The 27,064-nt window shown below is 58.2% G+C and overlaps 1 protein-coding gene across 7 annotated transcripts in view; it reads right to left on the reverse strand.

Annotated features, from left to right (window-relative positions):
* Window positions 1–5,139: 5,139 nt before the first annotated feature.
* ACOX3 (acyl-CoA oxidase 3, pristanoyl) overlaps window positions 5,140–27,064 on the reverse strand; it is a 39,120-nt gene continuing 17,195 nt past the window's right edge. Inside the window, exons 11-20 of one of the 7 annotated variants that reach the window (XR_015725600.1) lie at window positions 25,423–25,543; window positions 22,962–23,084; window positions 22,667–22,780; window positions 17,711–17,826; window positions 14,519–14,693; window positions 13,326–13,393; window positions 11,305–11,391; window positions 8,525–8,671; window positions 5,634–7,491; window positions 5,140–5,372 (exon numbers count right to left, since the gene is read on the reverse strand). Coding sequence is in view for 6 of the 7 variants with exons in the window: in XM_087864320.1 (XP_087720446.1) it covers window positions 9,842–10,060; window positions 11,305–11,391; window positions 13,326–13,393; window positions 14,519–14,693; window positions 17,711–17,826; window positions 22,667–22,780; window positions 22,962–23,084; window positions 25,423–25,543 (1,023 nt within the window). In the remaining variant the exon portion in view is untranslated. The other 6 variants (XM_087864319.1, XM_045777079.2, XM_045777078.2 and 3 more) reach the window with 6 other exon arrangements.

The following is a 27,064-nucleotide window of genomic DNA, read 5'->3' on the forward strand; positions in this document are numbered from 1 at the left end:
ACAGAAACTTCTCTCCTCACGCTCCCGGAGGCTGGAAGTCCGAGTTCCAGGCGTGAGCAGGTTGGTTTCCCCCGAAGCCTCTCTGTCTGGCCTCTCTGTCTGTCCTCTCCCCGGGTCCTCATGTGGTTGTTCCTCCGCATGTCTGTGTCCCAGTCTCCTCTTCTTACAGGGACACCTGTCGCTCTGGATCAGGACCCCCCCCCCAGGACTTCATTTTACTGTCATCGCCTCTGTAAAGGCCCCACCTGCAAATATGGTCACATTTTGAGGTGCTGGTGGTGAGGGCTTCGCATATGGATTTGGGGGAAACAGTTCAGCCGTAACACCGTGTGGCTGTTTCTTCGGGGAAGGAGGACATAAAAGCTGAGATTGGAAGCACTATGCCACAAGAGAAGACCTGGGACTTTTCGGAGTCCTTCTTGCCGAGCTCCCCTCCTCCACCCCTTCCTGGAGCCGCTTATCCGCAGGTCCCCTCCTGCACGTGTCACCATGGAAGGCCAGCATGCTGCGCCGTGTGACGAAGGCCGAGCATGGGCGACGGCAGCTGCCTCAGCCTGTTGTGACGTTTGTGCTCACAAAACCTTTATCCCGCGTTCAGTCATACTGTGCGTGACATTCTTTTTTTTTTTTTAAGATTTTATTTATTTATTCGACAGAGATAGAGACAGCCAGCGAGAGAGGGAACACAAGCAGGGGGAGTGGGAGAGGAAGAAGCAGGCTCATAGCAGAGGAGCCTGATGTGGGGCTCGATCCCATAACGCCGGGATCACGCCCTGAGCTGAAGGCAGACGCTTAACCGCTGTGCCACCCAGGTGCCCCTGTGCGTGACATTCTATACGGAGTAGACACACGTGCCTTAAACAATCCCCAGTCATTGAAGCTGGCAAGTGAGCATCGCTGGAAATATTTGTTCATGTAACAGGACTGGCTCATGCTTTTTTTCCTTGTGATGATTTTTAAAGAATTTCAACTGCAATGATATTGCAAAATGAAAAATGGGTCTCTCACTGGCCCCCGAGCTCTGTCTAGTCTTACCGCTCCACATTAGTTTGGAGGCTGTCCACATGGTGTGCCTGCTAGACATGGGACTCCAGCCATCCTCAGGGCGAAGGATGCATCTGTCCCTCTGCTCACTGCTCCCTCCACCCAGCACCGCACAGGCGGGGGCCTAGAAGGGGCTCAACACGACTCCTGTCCCTGGTCACAGGGGTGCAGAGGGGAGGCAGGCCCACCGCGGAGGGGTGGGGGGTGCTAACCAGGAGCTGCAGCCAGCACTGGAGCTGGAAGGGTCCCAGGGGCGGGAAGGGAGCTAACATCAGGGTTGAGGCAACAGCACAAGCCCAGGGTGGTGACAGGAAAGACAATGTCTCATATGGTGAGCAGCCCCACTTGATGGAGTGATGAGACAATAGCTCTCAAAGCTGTCACTAAGGAACTTGGGGCCAAATTGGTCCTCCTTCCCTCTGCAATATCTAGACCCACCCAAACCTTTCCTTTACTCATTCATTAATTCATTTCTTCACATGTATTTGCTCATTTATCTTTTTCATTTAACTCACTCATTCATCTGTCCATCCATTCACCCACCCATCTACCCACCCACTCATCCACCCATCCACCCACCCACCCACCCACCCACCCACCCATCCATCCACCCACCCACCCACCCACCCATCCACCCACCCATCCATCCATCCACCCACCCACCCACCCACCCATCCAGCCATCCACCCATCCATCCATCCACCCACCCATCCATGCCTCCCTCCAGTGCTTGCCAAGCACTTCCCATGAGTGGCCTTGTGCTTCAGAGCTAAAGACAACAGAGGATTCAGGCCCCATCCCTGACTTCAACAAGGTTCCAGACTGGTGGGAAGACTGACCACAAACCAAGCAGTGCTATCCAGGGAATTTGGGCTATGACATGTTGGAGGAGGAATGTCATGAAATTCCTTCTGGCAAAAGGCTGATAGCTGGGCAGAGAAAGTGACGGGCCACTGTGACGCCAGTGGGAAGTACATCTCCTGCCAACTCTACGCCCACATCCACACAGAAGCACCAAGGAATGACACAGAGAGAGCCAGGCTTGGGTGTGGTGCCCAGCGGCCATCCTGGGGTTGGAAAGCCATGCGGGCAGCCAGCCGCGGGCAGCACTCCGGGGGAGTGAAGCATGCACCCAGGCCAGGTGGACAGTGGATGGCTGGGTGTCGAGGGGTACCCACACAGAGACAAAGAGCCAGGCCCAGGAGCCACAGAGAAGGGCCCACCTGGAGCCGCAGGGAGCTCCTGCTACGGGCAGCCTGGTCCCCGACAAAGACCCTCTTTTGAGGCAGGAGGGCTGGAGGCCAAGAGCAGAGCTGGCCTCTGGGCGCATGGGGGCATCTGGTGGGAACACATGGTCATTCCTCATCTTGGCATCTTTACAGGGGCCATGGGGTGGATCCTCCCCGTCCCCAGGGCCACGGACCCGCCTCCGTTCTCCCCGGAACTCAGGCCCCTAACAGAGGTGCTGGTCCTCAGACTCTGCACGTCGCAATTGCCCACAGTGCCGACAGAAGTGCAGATTCCCAGGCCCGGCCACAAGGGTCCAGGCCAGCGAGCCGTGGATTCCCTCAATCAGCCCCTGCAACCCGGCAAACAGGTGTCTCGACTTAAGAAGGTGCAAACACCTTTAGGGAAGTTGAGAAATGGGCCCAAGGCCTCACAGCCGGTGACCAACCCCATAGGACTTGCACCTGGTCCTAACTCCGAAGCTGGTCGTCTGCAGATGCTGCCGCCCACCTCTCCCGGCTGCCAGAAAGAACACCAGGCCGGGGTTTTTAAGGATGATGACCTAAGAAAACGTTCCTGAAAACTTATTTTGTTTTTACAAGCCTTGCTCTGGAGTAAAGATGAAGACTTTCGAGAGATGCGAGCAATGTTTGCAAACGGCGTTAGCGCACCTGGAACACACATCCAGGGCGAGCCTCATGTCTGGTTTTCACACCCCAAGCCTCTGGCCTCTGTCAGACTATAGTCAAGTTTTCTCTTACAAACAGCGTGGGCCTCCTTGCTCAAGAGACTGGCAACCCTACTCCTGTGAGCAAGTGTGTGAAGGGTACCCGTGCTCACGCGCCATCTCACGGACCAGCACTGCCTTCCTCTGGCCATCACAAAGCCGAGCCTCCTCCCTGGGCCACTGGGCGGTCTGGTGGGACAGGAACTAGCTGAGGTCAGTCCTTGCACCGGAAGGGATGGGATGGGGCGGTTTCCGGGCAGCTGTTAGGAACCTGGGACCTTCTGAGCCTTCCAGACCTCCTGGACTGAGGATCAACACCCACAGCCCAGGAAAAGTCCCCGGATATCAGCTTCAGGGATGGCAAGTGGCTGTAAGCAAACCAGGGGCTGCGTGGGATTGCTGGGCTGCACCACGTGGCCAGGAGTCCCCCATCCGGAGGGGGGACGCCTTCCTGCTCCCCGTGGAGAGTGGACCTCCCGCGGGTGCAGCAGGAGCCGCCTGGCTGAGCTGTTGTGGGGTGCCAGGGGGCCGGTCTGGCACTGGTGCTCCGGGTCGGCGGGGGGTCTGTTGGCATAGCTTGCATGTCGGGAGCGGTTAGGCAGCTGGTGGCTCACGCACCCTGAGGCCGCTGCCTACAGCTGTGTGGCATCCTGTTGTCTTCTGACGGGGCCCGCCGTCTGGCAGGACACATTCCCCGTGGAGTCTGGCCAATGTCCAAACAGCGGCATGAGCCCCGTCACACAGAAAGGACTCTTGCAAGTAGGATGCACAGCCTTGCGTGGTTCCCGGGTGGCTGGGTGCTGGGGAGACGCTGACTGCGTGGAAGGGGTGGTCCCAAGGGCAAGACGACCTTCGATCTTTCGTGGGGGATAAAACAGACCAGGGGAAACGTGATTAGAGCTGAGGCCAGGCTATCGGAAGCACATCAAAAGGGATGGTCCCCAAATGTCAATGACACGGCCCCTGATAACGGAAGGCCCAACTGCCATCAAGAACCTTAGTGGCCACAAGGCAGTCCTCAATCCCAAAATGTTAATGGGCTCTCAAGAATGATGACGGGGTTTGGGCAGGTTTTTATTGTATTCTTGATGCTCTGGTGGTTTCCATTTGCATCCGCTCAGCTGGCCCCACAGAGCCACCGGAGGCTGGCTCCTAGTCGGCACCCAGGGGCGAAGACTCCCACTCCACAGCCTGTGGCCTCGGGGAGTCGGATTTCCAGCCATAAGCACACGCCTGGGTGTCGGCCCAGAGAGAAGGTCCCTGGCTTGGTCGTCTGCCTTTGTCCGTCTTCGCGATCCCTCCCCCACGCAGCGTCGCACCAGTGCAAACCACGGAAGGCAAAGTCTGAACGTTTGAGGCCAGACAGTGGCGCCCACCGTCACCTGTAAGGAGACTGTTCCGGTGGGACAAGCAGACGCTAGCCAGAAGGCTAAATGACCGGTAAAAGTTTTGGAAGGACAATGGCCAAACCATCTGGCCAATGACATAGAAGGAAAACCAAAGAGAATAAATATAAGACGATTATAACTACGGTTTTTTAAAAAGTGACTAGTTACAAAGTGAATATACCAAAGCAAGATAGTTTTTTACTAAAAACAAAATGAAAAAATGGTCTCAGATGGAAAGACGACTCCCATGAAGATATAAATTCTCCTGATAGTAATCCATAGATGAAACAAAACCCCCCAATTCCAAAGAATCTTTCATTAATCTTGGGAAGGGAGAGCACCAAATTTGACAAAATAATACCAAAGTTCACATGTCTAAGACTTTTTTTTTAAGAGATGAGAGAGGTTTTGGCTGCTCCAAAGGTTACTGAAAGTATGAAAGCCACGATAATGGAAACCGTAGCAGCCGATGTGAGAAAAGACAATAAAATAGAAAAGGGTAGAAATGGGCCCAGAACATCCGTGATTCTGCATTTCCTGCAGGTGGTACTTCTGGGTAGGGCAGTGCCGAGGGGCCAGCCATCTGGGATCCCTTCTACACACCGTATCTCAAAGTCAATTCCCGGTCGACTGAGTATTGCTGATACAGTCTGAGAGAAACAGAGGAGAGTAGAAATAATCTTGGTGTGGGAGAGAACATTCCAAGCATGACCTCAAAGGACGAAGCAGGGAAGAGTCTTAGTTTTCTATATATAAGATTTCACATTTTATTTTCAACTTTATGTTAAATCAAAAAGAAAAAAATTAGGGGCGCCTGGGTGGCACAGTCGTTAAGCGTCTGCCTTCGGCTCAGGGCGTGATCCCAGCGTCCTGGGATCGAGCCCCACATCGGGCTCCTCCTCTGGGAGCCTGCTTCTTCCTCTCCCACTCCCCCTGCTTGTGTTCCCTCTCTCGCTGGCTGTCGCTGTCAAATAAAGAAGTAAAATCTTTAAAAAAAAAAAAAAAGAAAAAAATTAATACAATCAAAAGGCAAAGGATGAATGAGGAAAACTAATAGATAAACGTAGGTCCCAGGTTTATTGTTCTTAATATGTAAAGAGTATTTTTAAAATCAGCAGAATACTGTGAAAACTACAGGCTCTGTTAGACAAAAATCGGGAGTGGCAATCATCACAGAGCACGCAGAGATAGCCTGCAAGTAGTTGGGAAGACGTGCTCAGCCTCAGTAGGGAGCAGGGAGAGCGCACCTGCCCTGGCGTCGCCTGTGTTCCTTCACCACCCAGACTGGAACCAGGAGGACACGGCTGGGAGGGGCGATGGAGCGGGAAAGGCAGGTGTCTTCCTGCGAATGGTGTGAGAACTCTCCAGCACTGGCGGTCTGCGGGCCAGGCCTTCCTTGTTAGCCCATTTCAACGCTGACAAGTGCGGATCGAAGTGGATTCTGTCGTTCGTGCTGTTTCATCGGGGGCGCCTCCTGGCCCTCCCCGGCTCTCACACTGTGCTTGCCCACGCTGGCTGTACCACCTCTGACTCGTGGCGGTATCACAAGTCCCACCCTCAAGGCGCTGGTCCCGGCCAGCCGCCGGCCAGGAGCTGACTGTGCACAGAGCTGCTCCAAGCAGAGTCTCTCTACGTCCCTCGGGAGGCTTGTTAATCTTGTAGGTCCGTGCTGCGCGACAGGGCAATGCCTGAGAAATGCCCTTCAGCTAGAAAGGGAGACTAGAGGATGGCCCCATGCTCTGTTAGGAAAATCACTCTCTCTCTCTCTCTAACACACACACACACACTCACGCACGAGTGCCCGACACACAGAGGGCCTCAGGACTGGGGTGCACCGGGACGCCACCAGAAGATGGGATGAACTGTCCACTGGGCCCCAAGCAGGGGGCACAAGGCAGTCAACGTTCCGGCCTGAGCGGCATGGGGCAAACCCGGCAGGAACCCGAGACCACAGTGAACCCAATTCTGTGTCCTCTGGCCCCAGAGGACATGATGTGTAAGCAGTGGTTATCGCTGAGAGTGGAGCTGTGACATTTTCCTCTTTGACACATTCTACATTCCTGAAATAGAGCCCGACGGCCGCGTGCTGGCTTTACCGCCGGCGTCTGCAGGCTGTGGGGCGTGCCAGCCGCTGTCCGTGGTTCCCGAAGGACGGGCGCAACAATGCAACAATTCCTCCGAGAACCTGCACGCGGGACGCTAACAGCACCATGAGCTGTGTCCCCCGGTGCAGCTCGCTGGACCCGGGGCAGCTGCTTGCTGCTGCTGGTGGAACCACCCGCCCCGCGGAGCATTACACTAGGGTAGGACTGTCCCCAGTAAAAGCTACGACCCTGATACCAGCACCTGCCTGCTCTGAGCCGGCCCCGTGCTGGGCCCAGAACATCAGGACGGCTGCTCGTGCCTGCACTCTGGGCCAGACCACTTCCTGGCCGTGTTTGGGTCACGGTGGTGACCGAGGCTTTCAGGGTCAGTTTTCTCACCTGTAAAATGCGCGTGCCTGTCCGACTCCTCCCACCCGGCTGTCTATGGGTCCAGGAATGGTGACGACAAGGTCCTTGCATAGAGTAGGTGCTCAATAAAAGCAGCCCCTCTTACCCACTCACTCGCTCCTGGCCACCCTGCAGGGTCCAGGGTGGGGTCAGGTTCCCCTTTTCTAGGCGTGCTGAGGCTTTAGAAGTGAAGGAACTACTCCAGTAGTTCCCAAAGCTGGAAATTCAGTCTTTAAAAACAGGTCCTGCCCCCGCCCTTCCCGTGCTCAGAGGCACTCGGAGCTATTTGGAGATAAGCCTTCCCCGGTCCCTGGGCACCACCTGCGCTCCTCGGGGGGCCTGGGTCCCGTCTGCCTGCTGCGCTCCGAGGCGACAGAGCGGCTGCTGATGACAGAGGAACCCGCGAGCTGGTCGTGCTGAGCGGGGACCCATGAGCGACCGGGTGGGTGTTCGTCCCCCTCTGACCTGGCCTCCACCGGATGGCAGGCGCACTCGCCCACGGGGCCGGGAGCCGCCGAGCAGCGCTGGGCACCCTGCTGACAGCCGAACAGCCGGATCCGAGCTGCAAACCGGAATGAAGGGCTGCACGCGGCCGGCAGCTCAGGACCTTAAACTGACCAGACCCGTGTGACGCATTTATTTTCTTTGGAAACATTTCCTTGATGGAAACTGCGATTTCCACACAAAATAGATTTTCTTCTCCTTAGAAATCTCAAATTACATCATTCAGGTAGGATTTAATTACATGATAAAGTCAAACTAGTTAACAAAGAATCAGATTGGCATCGTGAAGCACTTAGCGAAGCAGGGCTTTGTAAGGAATCTTGGGACTGGAAAGCCCTGGTTGTGAGCATGTGGCCTCCTCTCTGGCCTGTGCACACAGCACGGGCAGAGTCCTAATTATCAGAAGAAAGACAGTCCTTCAGGAAAAGGTGATCATACTATTTTCTTTGCACGCAGCAAATGTGGCGGAGGCGTCCGCCCTGTGCCTTGTGGGGGGAGCCCTCCCTGTGCGGCTGGGGAGAGGCCGAGGAGAGGCCGGGGGAGAGGCCGGGGAGAGGCCAGGGGAGAGGCCGGGGGAGAGGCCGGGAAGAGACCGGGGGAGAGGCCGGGGAGAGGCCAGGGGAGAGGCCGGGGAGATGCCGGGGAGAGGCCGGGGGAGAGGCCAAGGAGAGGCCGGGAGAAGCTGGGGGAATGGCCGGGGAGAGGCCGGGGAAGAGGCCGGGGGAGAGGCCGGGGGAGAGGCCGGGGAAAGGCTGGGGGAGAGGCCGGGGAGAGGCCAGGAGAGGCCGGGAGAAGCCGGGGGAGAGGCCGGGGAGAGGCCGGGGAGAGGCCGGGGGAGAGGCCGGGGAGAGGCCGGGGGAGAGGCCGGGAGAGGCCGAGGAGAGGCCGAGGAGAGGCCGGGAGAGGCCGGGGGAGAGGCCGGGGGAGAGGCCGGGGGAGATGCCGGGGGAGAGGCCGGGGGAGAGGCCAAGGAGAGGCCGAGGAGAGGCCAGGGGAGAGGCCGGGGGAGAGGCCGGGGGAGAGGCCGGGGAGAGGCCGGGGAGAGGCCGGCGCGGGACGGACAGAGGTGTGCTTGGAAAGCGGCAGCATTTCCCATATCGCCTGGAACAAGGCTGTGAGGTCAAAGTCTTCCTCGGCCTCACCTAGACTGCGCTGGACGAGCCGTGTGGCTACAGCTTTGATTTCAAACTTCCTACACGAGGCTTATTGACGGAAAACTCCAACCACCACGATGGCCTCTCCAGCACTTTGCTTTCCAGAAGGACAGCGGTCCAGAGGTTTTTATAGAGCTATGGAAAATAAGCACATACGTGAATAAACAAGGCCCCTCACAGAGCCGAGGGGACAGACGCAGATCCCCTCACAAGCTTTTGTTCAAAACAGAAAATCCACTTGTCACTTTTTAGAAATTTTTAAGATGATTTAATTTACATCAATCTTTTTTTCTAACAGAAAACAACTGGAAACACGTAATACTTTAAAACACGTTTATGACAACAGCTCTGTACGTGTTCTTTTCTCCGGGAACTCTCATTGGGGGAGGCCCGCGCGGGCTCCGCAGGTGAGCGCTAGCTGTCTGCTCGGAAACGAGCCCTCTCCCCTGCCCGGCAGGGTGGGCACCCGCACGCCGGCCCCGTCGCCTGCCCCTCTGGGCCAGCTCCAGCACGCTCACACCAAACCCTTCCCGCCGGGCTGCCCCGCGGGAAAGGAGAGCAGCTTCTCCCCTAGAAGAAGGCCGTGCACATCACAGGAGCTGCTGACCAGTTCTTCATCCACCCCAAACACGGAGCCCAGGCTGACAGGTCTCCAGTCCACGAGCCAGGGAACGGCGTCCTGTGTACCCACCTGGCCTTGACAAGTTTTATTTTATTTTTTTTAAGCAAGCTCCACACCCAACGCGGAGCTTGAACTTACAACCTGAGATCAAGAGTTGCGTGCTGGACCACTGAGCCAGTCACGTGCTCCTTACTTGAAGAAGCCACTGTCCCTGCACGTGCTGAGTGGGCTCCTGGGCCCTCCCACACGGCTCTGCGCACTCCCACAGGGACATCAGGCTCACTCTCTCCGCACAGGTTACGAATCGCAATTCAGAGCACGACGCCGCAGGGAATGGTCGCTTACATAACCGCGGGCAGCCGTGTTTGCTCACTTACAATGCACTTCTGATCTAGCAGCAGCTGGCTGACACGCGTGCCACACACACCTGCCTGCCGGGTGAGGCTTTGGGGTTCCATGGTGGAATCCGGAGCCACGAAGAGCCCGCGGCACAGGCACAGGGTCTTGCGAACCGGCCGCTCTCCTGCCGGGAGCCGGGCTGCCTCTGCGGGGCACGCACGCACAGGGCTCCAGTATGCCAGCTGCTCTGGCTCCTTCCACACCCACTAACCCTCCCGGGGGCTCGGGGCCACGCATGAAGCCATGTCCGGGTCCTCCTCGAGTGCCTGCCAGCCTGGAGCCTGCTAAGCGCCCCCATGGGCAGAGGCCAGCCCCTCTCCCACGGCCTTATTGGCACGTCCTCCTGCGTGCGCCCACTGGGGCCCTGGACACACTGGGGACCGAGGTCCAGTCTCCTGTCTTCTCTCCAGGTGGTAGATCTCTACCCACATCCTTGCCTTGCTGTTTCCTGGCTGGGCAGCTGTGGGCAGGCCACCCGGCTTCTCCGGATGTTGGGTTTCTCCCTGGCAAAGTGGGTGTGTAACAGACATCGTGTGGGAGGGGGCCAGAGGACAGCGGGCCTCCACAGATGGAACTGTCCCCATGCCGGCCTGGGGACTTCTGTCCTGCCCACTCCAGGGCCCAGTACATCATCCCAACCCCAGGTGTGGCCTGGGCTGGGCCACAGTCGGGGCTCCTGCCCCCTTACGTTCAATCTCCACCGAAACAGAGCCTGAGTTGAAAGCGGTGTTTCGGCACAAGGAACGTGGCCTTGGGGGCCGGGGAGGAGGGGGGGGTCCCAGTCTGTGAGACCTCAGGCCAGTGGTAACACAGCAACAAGAACCTGCAGGGGGCGCACTGCTGGAAGGTGGGGAGCAGCCCCCTGAGCGTCCCGCAGCACGTAGGGAGAGGAGTGGGCTCAGGAATGAGACCGCAATGGTCCCACGGCAGGACTAGGTGGGGGCACCCGCCTCAGAGAAGAGCTAGGAGGCAGCGTTCTGCTGAGATGCAATGGAAAGAAGTGCTCCAGGCAGCAGGAACAGCAGATACAAAGGCCCTGTGGTGGGAAAGCCTAGCGTAATAGAAGAACAGAGGGGGACGGTGCAGCTGGAGTCCAGCAGGAAAGAGGAGCTCAGCATAAAACGACCCTGGAGAGCCAGGCAGACAGAGGTCAGGCCGCCCGGGCTGGGGGTCTGGGAAGGGGTGTGTGTGCAGGTTCGGGGATGAGGGATGTTGGTGGAGGGCTCTACAGAGGAGCGGCCTGGCGAGACCACTTGAAGAAATCATCCTGGAGCACGGCGGGGCAAGAGAGATCGGGGGAGAGCCAAGTGGGGGCTGCTGGGAAGTGAAAGTACCAGGGGTGAGTGGGCGGTTGATGGAAAGGGTCAGGAACCAGCACTAAGATGTCAGGAAGACCCAGCACTGGGAAGGGTCCCTGGGGGTGTGCGAGCAGGGGGACCGCCGCAGGGCCGCACTCAGCAGGGGCTTATGCTGACCGCAGCACGCCGGCCCTACGAGGGTGTTGCCGCCAGCCCACATCTCAGAGGAAGACAGGCTGGGGTGCGGCTAACTCGCCCCAGACCACCCCAACCTCCCCTGGCCGCTCCCTCCACTGCTGCCCGAGCGTGACAACGTCCCGGAAGGCGCCAGGGCGCTCCTGGCCCACGCCATCATCTCAGGCTCGGCAGCAACCACCGGCAGCCCCCAGAGCAGCCCCCGCTGGCGCTCGGACGTGCAGCGTTTCCCACCCGGCCATAGGGGGACTCACCTCGCCGTCGGCTCTGCCAATCGGTGAGTCCAGGACAAAGTCGGGAGGGGCGATCACGTCCACCAGGGCAACCGCATCATCTTTCAGCTGTTGGAAAACAAAGTCCATTCGCTTGGCAACCCCCAGAAATCTCCATGGCGACCGCTGAGAAACAGAGCGCCGGCCGTCTGTTGCTACACCCCGCTAGCAATGGTAGCGTGCGTGGCTTGATTACTAACCCATTATCTTCTCATGGGCCCACGTCACACATTCCCTTGGTGTGTGTCTGAATATTTTCTCCATGTCGCTAATCACTCAAGACTGGCTGTGCATTAACTGTTTTTCAGTAAGGTAGGGGCTGCTCGTCAAGAGTGGCTCAGCAGCTCGCTAGCCGGCTAGCGTCCTCAGATTTGTGTCTGAACCCTGCCTGACCTGGGCAGCTGCCTTTCCAGCGGAGGAAAACATGTCCGGAAACAATGTGCCGGGGAAGGTGTTTATGGGCGCCTAGGAAAGCCGTCCTACAAAGGCTGTCTGGTGCGCGATGGTTTTATGACTCCCCATCCCCTTGTGCAAGCGGCTCTTCACTACGACACGTGGACTTTATATGAGAAGACTCCCAAGAACTTTCTGGATGCAAAAACATTCTTTTTTCTTAAAATAATTGTGACGTGCCCTGGCTGCACCGACCAGAGCCCTGGAGTGGGATGGTTTCAGCGACGCAGACAGAAAGCACCTGGCCGGCTCGGAACAACCAAGTCCACATGAGAGAGGAGAGGAGCACAGCTTCGTGGCTGGGGGCCTGCTCGTTAGCACACCGCGCTCCTCGCTCCATGGCCACGCACCCTCTGGCCCTTGGCTCGCAGATGAACGAGCCCACCCACTTCGGATGGAACCATTGGCAGAGCAAGGCCCCTTGTCTAGACAGGGGTCGGCACACCTGCTACGTGACAGCAGGAAACGGTCCGGCTCAGTGGCCCCCTCTGCGGAGGCCACGCCAACACGCCCACAGACAACGCACAAGTGAACCGCTGGACGGGGCGGGCGCTCCCTCCACCTGTCTGACTGAGGCCTCCCAGAGTGACAACAAGGACCTGGGACTCCCCAGTGGTGGAGGGAGACGAGGCGTCCGCTGCATGACTGTGCACGTGCCCACCTGCCTGCCTGGGCCACAGCCGCGATGCGTGGGTTCTGGAGGACGCAGGTGTTTGAGAGCAAGGGGAACACACCTAGGAAACCCTGTGATCACTGGTTTTACTGGACAGAAAGTACACGTGGTCACACACGGGAGCGGTGCCGTCACAGACGCACACCGATCCAGAACCCCTGGAGACCGAGGGCTCGCCACTGAGTCTGGGGAGAGGTTTAAAACCAATCACCGAGGTGCTGCCTGGAACCACATCGACTCTGAGCACCGAGAGGGAGAAATGGAGTGGCATGTCACCAGTCATTTCAGACAGCTGATAAAACGATTTCTCACTACCAAGAGGAGCCACGACTCTGCTAAGGACAGTCACCCAATCTGGCTGCACCAGCACGTGCGGCCCTTTACGTGTGTGTTCGTCAAAATCAAAGATAAACACCCTCGGTCACATGGACACACTTCCACGGCCAACAGCTGCGGGGCACAGTGACTGATGGGACGGCACGGCTCCGGGATACGTCCACCCCGCAGAAGGGCCCACTGGACAGAGCGTACAGTGGGGGTTCAGCTCACGTGACCTTTCTGGGTGACAAAGGTAAAAGAATACACAAGAAAAATACCATGAAATGAATTTAAGCTGGAGGCTGAGTCCCTTGGAAAGCTGGAGAGAATCACCACGGCAGCTGTAAAATGTGTATTACAGAGTATGGACCGGAAGACATTCCCTGAAACTCACTCTTCGCCTAAGATTTCTGACTTGGGCATATTTTCTTGTAATCTTCCTGTTCTTACTCAGCGTTGCACACACAAGAATGTGTGCGAGGCGAAGGTGTGTGTCACTACGTTGCGGCTACATATAACACGGGGGAACCGTGGTGACATGGGAGTGATCGCAGCTCACCTGTGAGCACAGGTCCAGGATGGCGCTCTGGATCATTTTACCTGCTTGCTCGCCAGCAAAGTAGCCCCCTGTAAGCACAGCACTGGTCACACTGGGTCTGGCACCCTAAGTCCACACTGGCCCCCCAAGTGCTTTACGTGAGGTCTCCCCTCTGCAGGAACACGCTGGCTGGGGCCAGGGCCCCCGTGTCTCTTTCCCATCACTGTGTATGTGCCAGGAGGTCAGAGCGAGGTCAGGAGACTCCCACCAGCCCCACTCCTACCACCATCATCATCATCACCACCTCCACCTCCACCACCACCACCACCACCACCACAGTAGGCTTGCCGTGGCGTCTCGTGGGGCACATGGTCTGTGCATTTGAGAGCACATTTGCTGCAGAATCTCTTGATTTTTGTGAAGGAAACTGTCCATCCCTCAGGCTTGTCATGTCAACACACAGTCCCCTGCCCCGCATCCCGCCACTCCTGGGTTCGAAGCCCGCTCTCCCCTCACAAACCTAGCCACGTGCTCTCACTGCCTCCGTGGGGGCAACACCAGCCCTGAGGGGGAAACCTGGTTCCTGGCAAGGGGAGTAGGACAGTCTTCCTCTTCAGAAAGCCAAGATACATGAACAGATATACAGGCTGTCATAACATTAACATGTCCGGGGTAGGGGGCGGAGATTAGGGAAAAGGTCTAAAAATACTCCTTAGAAGGACAAGAATGAAAACAGATTCAGGCTTATACCGTTTTCACCAATCTTCTGGGAATCAGCCCCCACACCACCTCCTCCAGGAAGCCCTCCTGGGTCCACAGGCTGGGCATTCCTGAGGGTGCCTCCCAGCAGCCTGGGCTTGTGTTTATCTGGGCCCCATGGGCCTGGAGGCGTGGCCTTCAGCTCACTATAGACCAGCTCCCTGACGGGCTAATGTGCACCTCCTGGAAATATTCTCTGAACTGAACTGGAAACAGACTTCCAAACAGGACCCTGGACAAAAGGGAAACGTCCTGTCCTGATGCCGCTTTTCTTACCGTGGAATCTGGGCTCCTCATCTGCCCACAGATCCCCAGCCCGTGAGAACCGCTCAGTGAGTGCACGTGGAGGTAATGCCTCACGAGAAGGCCAAGTCTCCGGATAGGATGCGGCTGGACTCCCGCGCGGGAGGGGCGGGACAGGGCGGGGAGGCAGGTGCCCACCACAGGGGCCTCACCTTGGTAGAGCAGGGCCGTGTGCTGGCTCAGGGACCACAGCGCGTAGAGGGCACTGAGCCGCCCCAGCACTGCCCGCAGCGGGGGCGGCACGCTGCGCTGGTGCGTGTACTCGTGGAACTTCCGCACCACCGTGAGCTCCAGGAACGCCAGGGCCAAGGGACGGCAGTAGTACACCTTAAAACAAAACACAGCACAGAGCCGCCAATCCCCGTGAGCCGGCAGCTGGAGCCCCGTTACAGCCTGGGGGGGGAGGGGCGGTGGAAGAAACCGTCGGGAGCACGGACCAAGGTGGGAGCTCTAGCGCACGTCGCTGGGCAGGACAGTGACACCAGGGGAAGCCGTGCACGGAGGGGGCACGGCATGGGGATCACGTGTGCAAACACCGCGGGAAGGCCAGGACTGCTGTTGGAATCTTTGTGGGCAGCGCACAGGACGGGCCCCCCAGGAATTGTCCGTGGATGGGTCCGGCTGGAGCCTCTGCTCCCTCAAGCTCACTAGGCGGGGACAGGCAGCGAGGCCCCAGCTCTGCCCTTCGGCTCCTGCCCAACCCGCTGACCCCCCAGCACCGTGCTGTTCAACTGTCCCCGTGGGGAGTCTAACTGGGGGTCAGTCGCTCTGCAGCAGCGAACCTGGGGCTCGTTAGTGCCGGCGAAGCGTGAGCGCTCAGGGGGTCGTCACACGTGACGAGCCCGGAGGGCCTGCCCCGGCCCCCAGCCCTTTCCCCTCTCCCTCGAGCCCCCACCCCCACGAAGCCCTAACCCATCAGATCCAACTATTCATTTCTGCTGCGCCCTAATTCCTGAGGGTGTCGCACATCAGCGAATCATGGGTACTTCAGGCAAAAAACGAACTCCTCATTGTCCACGTCCAGGCATCAGTTCAGGGGAAAGAGCCAGGCCCTGCGGATGGCACTGGGTTCCAGGCCGGGCCCAGCACAGCTGAGCCGGGTAACCCAGGGCATCTCTCTTGGCCCCAGCTGCCTGATCCATCAGAGAAGACGGCAGGAAGTGACCCGCGTCGGGAGCCCCGGGTGTGGTGGGGGGAGGAGAACACAGCTCATGGGCGTTCTGATGGCAGACAGGCAGCTCCGGACAGGGACTGGCTCCGGCAGGAGGGGCACCCCACCGCCCACCTTCTCACATGTTCTCACTTTGAACATGGGAGGGTACTACTCGGCCAAAAAAGGCAATAAATGCATCTTTTTTAAAAAAGAACCTACTGTGTGTGTCTGGCTTGCAGTAGGTGCATGGGGGGGCAGCTGTTTCGGGGGTGGGGGGCGAGGAGGGGACAAGAGATAAATACGCCCCCCCCCCAAGTCAGAGTCAGCACGCTCTGTATTTTCAGGGAAGTAGCCACTAACTGCCCCAGAGGACACAGCAGCTCACGCCCCCAAGCCCGCCGGACACCGTCCTTCGCCTGACCGGCCCCGGGCCGTGCTCAGTGACCTCTGTGCCTGCAGCTGGCTCCCTGGCCAACTCTTCCCCACCGGGACATCCTGCCAGTCCCACCACACGTGCGTCCCCAGCCTGCAGCCTGTCTCCTGACTTTGTTTATAGAAATGGTGAGCGTTTACACAGTCAGATCTGACCACTTTCTCTCTTTTATGGCTTCTGGTTTCCTGTCTCAAGAAGGCGCGTCCCACACCGAGCCTCCAGGTAACACACCGTATGGGAAAGAGCCAGGCTGTGAGGGCTGACCCAGTACCAGGTCTTCGCAGGCTCCGGGATCCAGACCGGCCGTGGAAAATGCAAGAGCGCACTTGGGTCATCACCTCCCCTCCAGGCCTCACAGCCGCTCCGTGCGGCTGCACCCAGCCGATGAGTGCGGTCCGCTCAGCAGTCCTCCCGGGGACCCCACCTCTGCCGGACCCAGGGCCCAGGCTGGCTCGGCTGGCCTCTCCCTTCCTTTTGTGCCGTGCGACTCACCGAAACGGTGCCACGCAGTGCTTTAACGAAGGTCTAAAGGTGAATTATTTCTAAAACGGCTGAGCCCCTGCTTGATGTCTGTTGTCAGGGTGCTCGGCATGGGCCAGCTGGCAGGGGTGAAGGGGGATGGCGCAGAGACCCACAGCCACCTCCAGGCAGCTCTCCGGGATTCGGACACAGCAGGAATGGGTGCCTCTCGTGCCCTCCATCTCTTTGGGGCTTTGGCTTGTGACTCTGGGGAGGCCCTCCACTTCCACAGTGACGGCCTGACGGGCGGGGAAAGGGGTGACATGGGACAGGCTAATCCATTCCTGGCAGTGTCCAAAAGAATAAGCATGCTGTGGCCCCAGCCATTCCGGAAGGATCATTTCGATGCCCCCTACTTTTGGTCGCTGGGGTACTGAAGTCAAGTTTACTGATGGGGGCCACCTGCTGAACTGCTGTAAGCCCTGGGTTCACGTTATCCACCCAGGCCTTTCCAGTCAAGACGCCATCCTGTTCTCTCACCCCCACACCTCCAGCAGGTTGCTGGAGACACCGCTGGCTTTGATACTGGCCGCGCTGAAGCTGCCATCACAGCACAGTGGGAGGGCTCAGGGTTCATTCAGAGGAGATGGCCAGATGTGGACACTGAATTCTCAAAGGACATGAAACGAGCCTCACAAAACAAGGCCAAGGAGAAGGAACGACACCACTTCTAGAAACTTTTTATGTTTTTTTTATCTGTAGGCTCCCAAATGACAGCTGTCACTCCAGATAGAATGGATGTATGGGTCACAGCAGGCCAGACCCTGGTGCCAGGAGGCACTTGAGAGCGGGCTGCCTTTACACGGTGGGTTCCGGAACGTGAGAGCCAGCCCCGTCCAAGCATGAGAACCAAAGCCACCCTGGGACCATTCCCACCAAGGCTCCCCAAGAAGGGCAGTAATGACCTCAGAGAAAGCAAGTATGACCTCGCGTGAGTCACCAAGGTGCCACCGGTCAGCTGGGAGGGACCAGGGCTGGGGTCTGGCCCCACAAGCCAGTGTCTCCGCTCCCACAGTGACAGTTCCGGCTGCGGCCAGACACCGCCGGGCACTTTGAACACAACGCCCACAGTCCAGCAAGGTCCCTGGCAGCAAACCAAGGTGCAGAGAGGCCACGCTCCTGAGGTCACAGGGGCCAGAGGGCTCGGCCACCACCACCAGGACAGTCAGCTTACCAAGGCCACGGCAGTGCAAGAATTCAAAGTGAATTAGAAAAGCGATTTTTAAAACAGACAGATACCTGACTGTTGTTTCTTGCTTCGAAGTCATTGCTTCCTGATCTTTTCTCTTGATTGAATTTCTGGTAACTCTCGCGGAGCAGGTAACACACCAACCACTCGTATGCCGCCAGGGGGACTTCAAAACAAGAAACAGAAAACACAGTAACACTAGTGCATCTACCATCAGCAGGGCGTTCACGCGGGGTGGGCAGCTCGCGAGCATGGGGCCTTCTCCGGGATGAGGGTGCGAGACACAGATGTGGAGGCATGGGGAGGGCACCCCACGTTCCACACTGTTCCAGCAACCAGAGGCCAGGGGGCCGCAGGGCCACCTTTGGGGTGAGCTCCTTGTTTGGGAGGGCGGCAAATTCTGGCCAGGGCTCACGTGCTTTACCTGGCCGGACATGTGCATCTCCAAATATCCTACAGGCCAGGCAGGTTCCAAACTCTCAGAACACCCTGCCACCCAGAGCTGTTACCACCCCTCCCGAGGAGGCGCCTGGGCGCAGAGGGAGTGGGCAGGAGTCGTCTGAGCTGGCCACGTGGCCCTGAGTCCACACTTTCACGCCCCCGCAGCCCTGGCACAGAGTCGGGCGCCCTTCTGCTCAGCAGCTACTTTAGGCTCAGAGCCCCCAGGAGGGGCCGTGGGGACCTGACCACACTGGGTCTGGGCCCAAAGCCTGGGCGAAGGGTCCTTGGGATTCCTCCTGCGTCACACTCTCGGGAAGAAGACGGGCAGTGCTCTCTGGGGTCCTGTGGCGGACCCTTGACCGTCTCAGCACAACTGAGACATCCGTGAATGAGCAAACTGTCTCACGGGCTGCAGCTTGTCTGAGGCCTCCTCTAGCAGCTGTCCTCAGTCCAGAGTGCTGCCATGTATGGTAGCTCCAAAGGGGGCCCCCAAAAGACATGCCCACGTCCTGGCCCCAAACCTGCGAATGGCTTTCTCCGGAAAAGGCAGATGAGGAGATCCCCCAGGAGTGGGTGGGCCCTAAATCCAACAAGTGTCCTACCGGGATCAGAGGGGACATACACATGTGGGCAAGGCCATGGGAGGTACAGGGTGATGGAGTGACATGACCACGAGCCCAGGATGCCCGGGGCCCTGACTGGCCGCCCCACCAAGCCTCTGGAGGGAGCACAGCCTGGCCCACACCTTCTGTCCAGAGCTGCCAGGGAGAAAACGTCTGTTGTTTCCGGCCCCTCCCACACTCCCAGAGGTCACTGCCACAGCATTCCCGTGGTCCTTAGACCTGCCGCCCCTGCCCCAGCTCCCAGTCCCGGGGCTCCTGAGCACGTCTGCCAGACACTCGACTCCATGAGTGACACTGACCTCACAGCATCATCACACCTCCTCTCCCTGGCCCCCAAGGACTTCATTCTCACCCAGCCGTCCACCCAGTGAGCCCCTCAAGGCCAGCCAGCGACCTTCCAACCACCTCCCTGGCCTCCCGACCTGCCCCTCTCCTCTCCCAGGCAGCCTCTGCCTGGGTCCCCATTTCTTGGCTGATCTCCCCTTCTGAGGTGGGGCTCCGACCTTGGTGTACCCAAAAAGCAAGGCATGGATGACTGGCCCCAGCTCCCCGGCTGGCACGGCCCAGGTCTGGGTGTTGCCTGCTGTCGGTCTGTGTTCCCACACCCTAGCGCTCCTGTGGGGCTGGATGTCCCCATACAACCTCCCCTAAAGGTGTGAGACCCGCCACGGAGCCGGCTGCTGGGGAAACAGCTAAGCTCCCTCTGCAGGGCTCCCCCTGCATCGGTCGCACCCGTGGGGGTGCTCAGAGTGGCAGCCCCCAGCACCTGGCAGCCAGCCCCCAGCGAGACTGAACCACAGCCCAGGCCCTACTAGGCTCCACATGTGGATGACCACATCCCCCGTGTACTACAGGGGAAACTGAGGCTCGGAGAGGTTAAGTGTCCAGCCCTAGGTCACGCTGCCTTCAGAGCCTGAGGTCCCACGACTGTACCACCGGACCCCACGGAACAGGATGCGGTGTGAGCCCACTGCGGCACACACGCACAGCTGTCAGAAGCACACAGCTGAACCACAGCCAACTTGAGAAAAACAAATGGGCCTCATATTGCCAAGTCACAGCACACATCCTCAAATGCACAGGAACGTTTGTGAGGCCGTCCTCGGCACGCACGCCTGCGTGTGAATCGGAGGAAGCAGGCAGACATCTGGGGACACGAGCCGTGCCTGCCCCTCCCTCTCGAGAGAGGGACTTGTCCTGAGGGAAAACTCTGGGACCTTCCCGACAGGCTACACTCAGTACTGAGAGATCTGTGTCTCTGGTCCTACAGAGCGCGAGGCTCAAAAAGATTTCACGTCATCTTTGCCGCGGATCCCGCCAGCCGAGGCCAGGGCCAACATGGAGGATGGGAGGACCACGGGCCCCAGAAACGAGGGGCCAGCCACGTGCCACAGGCTCCCTCCTCTGCGTGGACGGTGATGTCAGCACTCAGGGTCACTTTCACCAAATGAATTTTGGTTCCATTTTTTCCCTCCAGAAGATGTTTTCAGTTTGTTGGATCTTGCAATAACCACGGCACTCACAGGAAAAACAGATGACGCGGCCTGGCACGTTTCCTGCTGCAGACGCGCACACGTGCAGGAGGGGCCCCACGTGCACGGTGTCTGCGAGGGAGGGGCTGGAGCAGAGTGCCCGGCGTGGCGAGAAGCTGCCAGACCGCTTGTTTACTATTTGGTTTACGACGGGTGATGGTTTTAAAGAAAAAAATTCTGGTTGGGTTGATGTTAGGAGAGGCATTAGCTCATTTTCTAATGTTTTCTGTAGCAACTGTTGGCTGGGGCGCTCTGAAACCGTCTGAAATAGACCTTCACGCGTGTCCCACTTCCTACCGGCACTTTATGAAGGCAGGTGAAGACCTGTCAGGTAGGTTATCATCAGGAAAATTGTGACAAAATGTGGTGACCACCAAGAAAGCAAGCACTTAGGAACAGAAGCTTTCTGCATAATGATGATCATGACGACAGTGATGAAGGAAGCAGCTGGGGCGTCAGCCCAGCCTGGGTTCTACTCTTGGCTCCGAACGCTGGCGTGGACTGGGGTGGACCGGTTGGTGCCACCTGGCCCAGTCTCCTCCAGGGAAGATGGAAGCAGCACAGGTGACCCTGCGGGGCCGAGCGGAGAGAGAGGCAGGCGCCCTCAGCACCCACAGTGCCCCCAGCCCCAGGGGACACTCGCTCTGGGGTCTCCTGATGCAAGGCCAGGTGCCCTTGTCCCACGCCAAAGGCGCTCTGCTAACAGCATGTGGTGGAACGAAGGGCGTGTCCTTGGCGGCTTCTGCGATGGGCAGGACAGCGCACACGGTTGTGTGCACCACGGAGGCCGGTGCTTCCCGGGCTCGCACGCGGGACCAAGCACGACGCTGGGCGCTCCTCCACCTTAGCGCCCGCGTCCCCATAAGAGCCTGACGGAGCGGGTGCGGCTCTTCCCCGCTGCAGCCAGCAGGCTGAGGCAGGGAAGGGGCGCCCCCTCGCTCTCCTGGCAGGCGGGCTCAGCACAAGGGCAGCTCCTGCCCGGCCCATGAGGATGCGCGCCCACAGGGGCGGTCTCTGAGGGGCATGGAAACCAGCGTTTCCGGTGGCAGCGCGAAGCATGTGCCCTCGGTGCTGACGGGTCAGAGGACGGTGAGATTAGTGGCGTCAGTGTGGCTTCAAGTGCTCGGGGGAGGCAGGGATACAGGCTCGGGGCAGGAGCTCCGTCCCTGCTCCTTCCGCAGGTCTCACCTCCACGCTCATTAGGAGGCCCCCAGGGGCTGTCAGGGAGGACGCTGAGCTTCGGAGCACAACAGGCTCGGCCGGACCGGGCTCTGTGCTGGCACCGCGGACATGCCGCCGGTCCTCCCTGAGCCCGGGCGCCGGGGCAGGAGGAGAGGGACATGACCCCAGGACGGGACCAGTGCCTCAGCAAGGCCCCTCCACCAGAGCCACTCCACCTGAGTCCTGGCGGCTCTGGTCCGCCCCCTCCATCCCCATCGTCACCGCCCAGTCCAGGACACCCCTTGTCTCATGTCCCCCTGTTCCCACAGCGGCCGGAGCAGCCTTTGCTCTGGTGCAACATTTTGAGTGAATCGTCGCAACGAACACACAGACCCAAGTCAGGGAGCGGCTCTCTGGCTCAGTCGAGTGTCTCCCACAGCCCTGGAAAGACACGTGCACTCCAGAGGGCACATCCTTCCCGCGGCGCCCCTGTGGCCACCACGTCCTTGTCACTGAGACCCCAGACAGGCTGTCCTGCGCGGGCCACCGCCACACAGCCCCTGCTCCCCGCGCCAGGCCCACCCCCCATTGGACTGCAAAGCCGCGTGAGAGCAGGAACCTGGGTCTCGTGGGCTCTGCCTCCCAGCCAGGCTCACACCAATACTTGTAGATCAAAGGGGCGACCAGCATAAGAGCACATGCCATCCTTAGATCGAGTACATTCTGCGTTGAAAACGCGTTTGCTTGCCACATGCTGCCTATAGCCGGGCGCTCATTTCTCTGAGGACAGACCCCGTGGGGGAGAAGCAGGGCCTCCGCCGCTCCCCACTGAGCATGGCGGCGGTACCCCAGGGTTAGGGTTAGGCGCTCAACAATCACAGCCAAGCGTGATGAGCACGGAGCCCAGTGCTGACCGCAGCTGAGAAGGCTGAACGTGCCGCAGGGCAGGGGCCACAGAGTGAGGCCAGCGAGGCCAGCACGTGCAAAGGCCCTGAGTGGGAGGGCCCCAGGTTCCCATGAAGGAGGCTCAGTCACAGGGGCGGCCAATGGGCAGGAGCCCAGCCGCCCGGAGAGGCAGGGACAGGACCCAGAGCCTCTCCCTCTTCATCCTTAGGGAGAGTCAGCGCCTGACCCAGCATCACACCCAGCGAGGTGCTGGATGAACGCAGGGCCCGCCACAGCCCACCCCTGCTACACAGTGGGCCCCAGGGATCATGACGGGAGGGAAACAGGGAGACGATGTGCTCACCTGAGGAGTCCAAGCAGCTGTTGACACTGGGGCACGTGAACCTCTGGCCAAGGATGTCAGGATAGGCTTCCAGAAAGTCCACAGTCTTCAGAGGGCTCTCAAAGCGAGCGCCACCTACGAGCACACCCAGGACCGGAGTGACCGCTCCCGCCCCACCTCGCTGAGCACCCCGGAAGCTGGTCAGTCACGTTTAGTAACACATTTCCTTCCTGCAGACACAGGGACTGCCTTGTGGGGACAGCTCTCCTGGCGGGGCTGGGACGGCTCACCTGCGTGAGCGAGGGCGGGGGCTCACCGTGGACGTGGCGGGCCAGCAGTCTGAGCAGATAGGTGCTGGTCTGCTGCAGCAGGACGTTGTTGTCCCCTTCATACGTGCAGTTTGGGTCGTTGTCGTTCCTGAGGTCACCCAGGCGGTTCACTGCAAGGAAGCCGCGGGCTTCGTCAGCAAGTGCTTGTGTGCGGCAGGATCCCCGCCGCTCCCTGGGAACCCGAAGGTCCTGGCCGGCCTGACCGAGACAAGGCCCTCCGAGGCTGCCCGGCCCTGACCACGCCTCCTCCTCGGCTGGGTCCATCCACCCTCCCACCCAGCTGCTCCGTCTTGAGGAAGACACGAGTAGCCACGCAGTCGAGCCCGTGACCCCCGCAGCGTTGACGAGCACGAGCGCCCGAGAGACGTCCAGAGTCACTGCATCTCCCTCTCCCCTGCGGACACTGAGCCTTGCGCGGTCAGCCGGCAGAGCCCCGGCATGGGGGTCACTGACGGACGCTTCAGGGGAGCTGCCTACCCTGTGGGGAACCCATCTTTTTACACAAGAAATTTCAAGTATCTTGGGGTGCGTGGGTGGTGCTGTCAGTTGAGTGTTGGACTCTTGATTTCGGCTCAGATCACAATCTCAGGGTTATGCAATCGAGCCCTGCCTCGGGCTCTATGCTCAGCACAGATTCTGCCTGGGATTGTCTCTCTCCTTCTCCCTCTGCCCCTCCCGCTTGTGGGCTCGTGCGTGCGCGTGCGCTCTCTCTCTCTCTCTCAAAATAAATAAATAAATCTTAAAAAAAAAAGAAAGAAAGAAAGAAAGAAAGAAATTTCAAATACCTCAAAACAAGTCTCAGTTTTCTTTTGTTGTCTCTCCTGCCAGTGAAGGGACCTGATTCCTTCACATATTTTATGAGGTATGCTTGCTAGACCCTCTCATGTGGGTCTCCCTCCTCTGATGGAGAATATTCTCCACATGTGAGGCTGGGTGGGACAGGCCGAGCCAGAGGGAAGAGGAGTGGGATTCCCACGCTCACACACTGCTGGGAACAGAGCCAGAGAGGGTGTGAGACATTCTGCAGCAGCCATGGGGCTTGTGGTCACCTGGGACAGGCTGATCGTTTTCCCCCGACCTGCTGTCCCATGCCATAGACCACTCTGCTGAAACAGCTGGGCGCGACCACAAAAAAACAACTCGCAGTTGATATTAAACCTCGACCGAGCCCATTCCATCTGCCCCACTGAGCTCGGCCTCGCTGGTTCCAGCCCAGTGTTTGTACCCACGCCACCTGCCTCGGTTGTTTATGCTGTCTGCGGGGCTGCACGATTCCATTTCATTATTCTATTTAAAGGCTGACAAAATGAACTATAGTGTCTCTCTGAGCTGTGACAACAAAGAAAACTATAGAACGTGGCACAGAGGATGAGACGTGTAAGTGACATGGGCACAGCCACGGTCACCCGTCGTCGCGTGGGTAGCGGGGAGGCACAGTGTGGCGGGAGCCGAGGCACCACTGCTGGCCGCCCGCATGACAAGTGCCTGGGGCAGGTCCTCGCTGAAAGCACGTAATTATCCACAGACCATCCCTGAAGTGATCAAAGCTGGCAAGAGCCTAAAATTCCTGTGGAGCTATCAAGTAAAAACAAGGTTCTGTCGATTCTGTTGTTTGGACAGAATGTGGTCTGCTTGGCCTGACTAGAGTTTACCGATCGTTGGACATCGGCACACGGGACCTTCGCACGGAATAGCAGCCAACTCCAATAATACTAAAAGCTCCAACAACAACCACAGATAGAAGCTACTGGCCACGTGCCACGTGCCCAACACTGCGATGACCACTTTATGCGTAGTAACGCACGCGATCACGGCAGGAACCTGTGATGCGGTACACTATGATCGTCCCCATTTTACAGATGAGGAGACCAAGGCACAGCGAGGCTGGCTAGCTGGCCAAACTGTAGAGCGGGAGTTGGTCATGGGCTGTCGGCTGCCCACACACCAGCTGCCCAAACAAGAGCCGGTGCCAATAAAAATCAACTCTCTTTTTCTAAGTTTAAGAATTTTTCACTGGGACAAAACCTGGTGCCCGTTTACTGCCAAGTCATTAAGCAAAGAGTTACAATTCAAATGAACAGACTACCTACTTTCTGCTGGGGTGTTGGTGGGTTCCTTCACACAGCCTCCCCACCGCTCCTTACCCCAAAAGCAGACCACGGAGCAGGAGGCAGCAGCGAGTGGAGGCGTCTGTCGAGGGTAGGGGGGTCGACAAAGCTGCTTGGGGAAAGGCCAGCCAGTGACGATTTTAGGCTTGACAGAGACAACTAGACCCTGGTTGTCATGCAAACACGGCCACAGAAAATTCATGAACGAATGGGTGTGGCCATGTTCCAATAAAACTTTATTTGCAAAAACTTATGACTTTGGCTCATAAGCAGTAGTTTGCTGACCCCGAGTCAAAAGTAGGGCTATAGACAGAAAACCATCACATGCTTCAAAACCTACCGGCCAGATAGCCATGTCCTCCGCACGCTTCCCGGCATTCCTGAATTCCCCGCTGGGTGATCCATGAGGCCAGGGGCTTGCCCGCCGACGCCAAGGCATGGATCTCACGTCCAAGCTCTGCCTTGGGAGAGGAAATCCAAAAAGAACAGGTGAAAAGAGGCTCCGACACCAGAGGTCAGGGGTCACTTCACCCCTAGCGTCAAAGGCTTGTGTCCCCTCTAGTCTAATCCAAGCACCCGACAACTGCAGGAGAAAGAAAGAAACCCATTTTAGCTTAAAAAGGGGGATTCATCTCAGAGTGGATACGCTGTGGTACAAATGGTCTCACAGCCATGAAAACAGATGGGCCAGAGCTCCGTGCAGCAAATAAACACCAGGGGCATAAAGATGATCACGGAGGCACAGCACAGAAGCAGCTAGGGCGTTTCGACTCGGTTTATGGGCGCTCATGAGCCTGAAACCAAGCAGCATGCTGCGGCAGAAAGAAAAGCAAGAAATCAAACAGGAGGCAGGGACAGGTCTCCCCTCTGAGGAGGGGGCGGGCAGAGACCGGGTCCCAGGAGACAGCGCAGGTGACGATGACGTCCAGTCGACTCTCCAAGGCCATGCCCGGCCAGCGTCTCTGGGCCTCATGTGTCCTACAGATATCCTTTCGCGTCTGTCTAACGTTTCATAGAAATAATTAAGAGAAAGAGACAAACACGTGCCTGCTAAACAAGATGACCCCTTTTACCAGTGTTTTCAACTTGAAATAAGTAAGGGCCACTTTTAGGTCCCACCATGCCTCAGAGAAACCACTGCGTTCAGAGAGAATAAAGCCCGCTTACGCTTTACAACATTATTAACCGGAGAATGACTCCAATGTCAGCTGGCAGAACTTTGAGTGACTCACGCTGGGGAAAAACATGTTGAACCCCGACGTTCACGGACCCGTGCGTTGCTGAGCAGTGCACCCTGCTGGCCGTCTCCACACCCCCCACTGCCGCCTGACTCCGGTTGTTTGTGCTGAATATTCCAAAATGTGCTAATTTGATACAGGCTTTTTAGGGTGTTGTACATAATACCAATCTGCAGTATTTCTAATCTGTTTTCAAACGCATTCCTCGTGATTCACATTTTATTCACGCCCAGGAGGCAACATGAGGGGCCATGGAAAGGCGGCTGTAAAACGTTTACGCAGAGATCAACCAAGGATGACTTTACGTAGTGGCTGAGCTCAGCGGACACTCACTTGTGGCATAAATCCTTGACTGTCAATTCAGATCCCGTCAGCTGGACTCAGACCTTCACGGGGCTGTTTACGAAATGATCAGAACCATGAAGTTTGCTGAGGGGCCGGGAATGCGGACTCTGCACAATCATCATGTTCTCAAAAGGAGGACAGCTGAACTCACAGACTGGAATTAGAGGCATGTCAGCACATCCTTGAGAACCGGGAATACGGACAGTGCCCAAACTGTCCAAATCTCAGCGAAGACTCCAAGAGGCCCGAGTGGGCGGACAGGACGAAGGGAGCGTCTCAGAACCCCACGGGGCCGCCATGGACCAACAGATGCTGTTTTGAGAGACAGGCTGAGTCTGTGCTGTTCAGCCTCAGTGACAGTAACAATAAACCCTGCAGAGAAGAGTGGGTCGCCTCTCA

This window comes from Ursus americanus, chromosome 8, assembly GCF_024610735.1.
Source record: "Ursus americanus isolate L20-20 chromosome 8, mUrsAme1.1.p, whole genome shotgun sequence".
Classification (NCBI taxonomy): Eukaryota; Metazoa; Chordata; class Mammalia; order Carnivora; family Ursidae; genus Ursus; species Ursus americanus.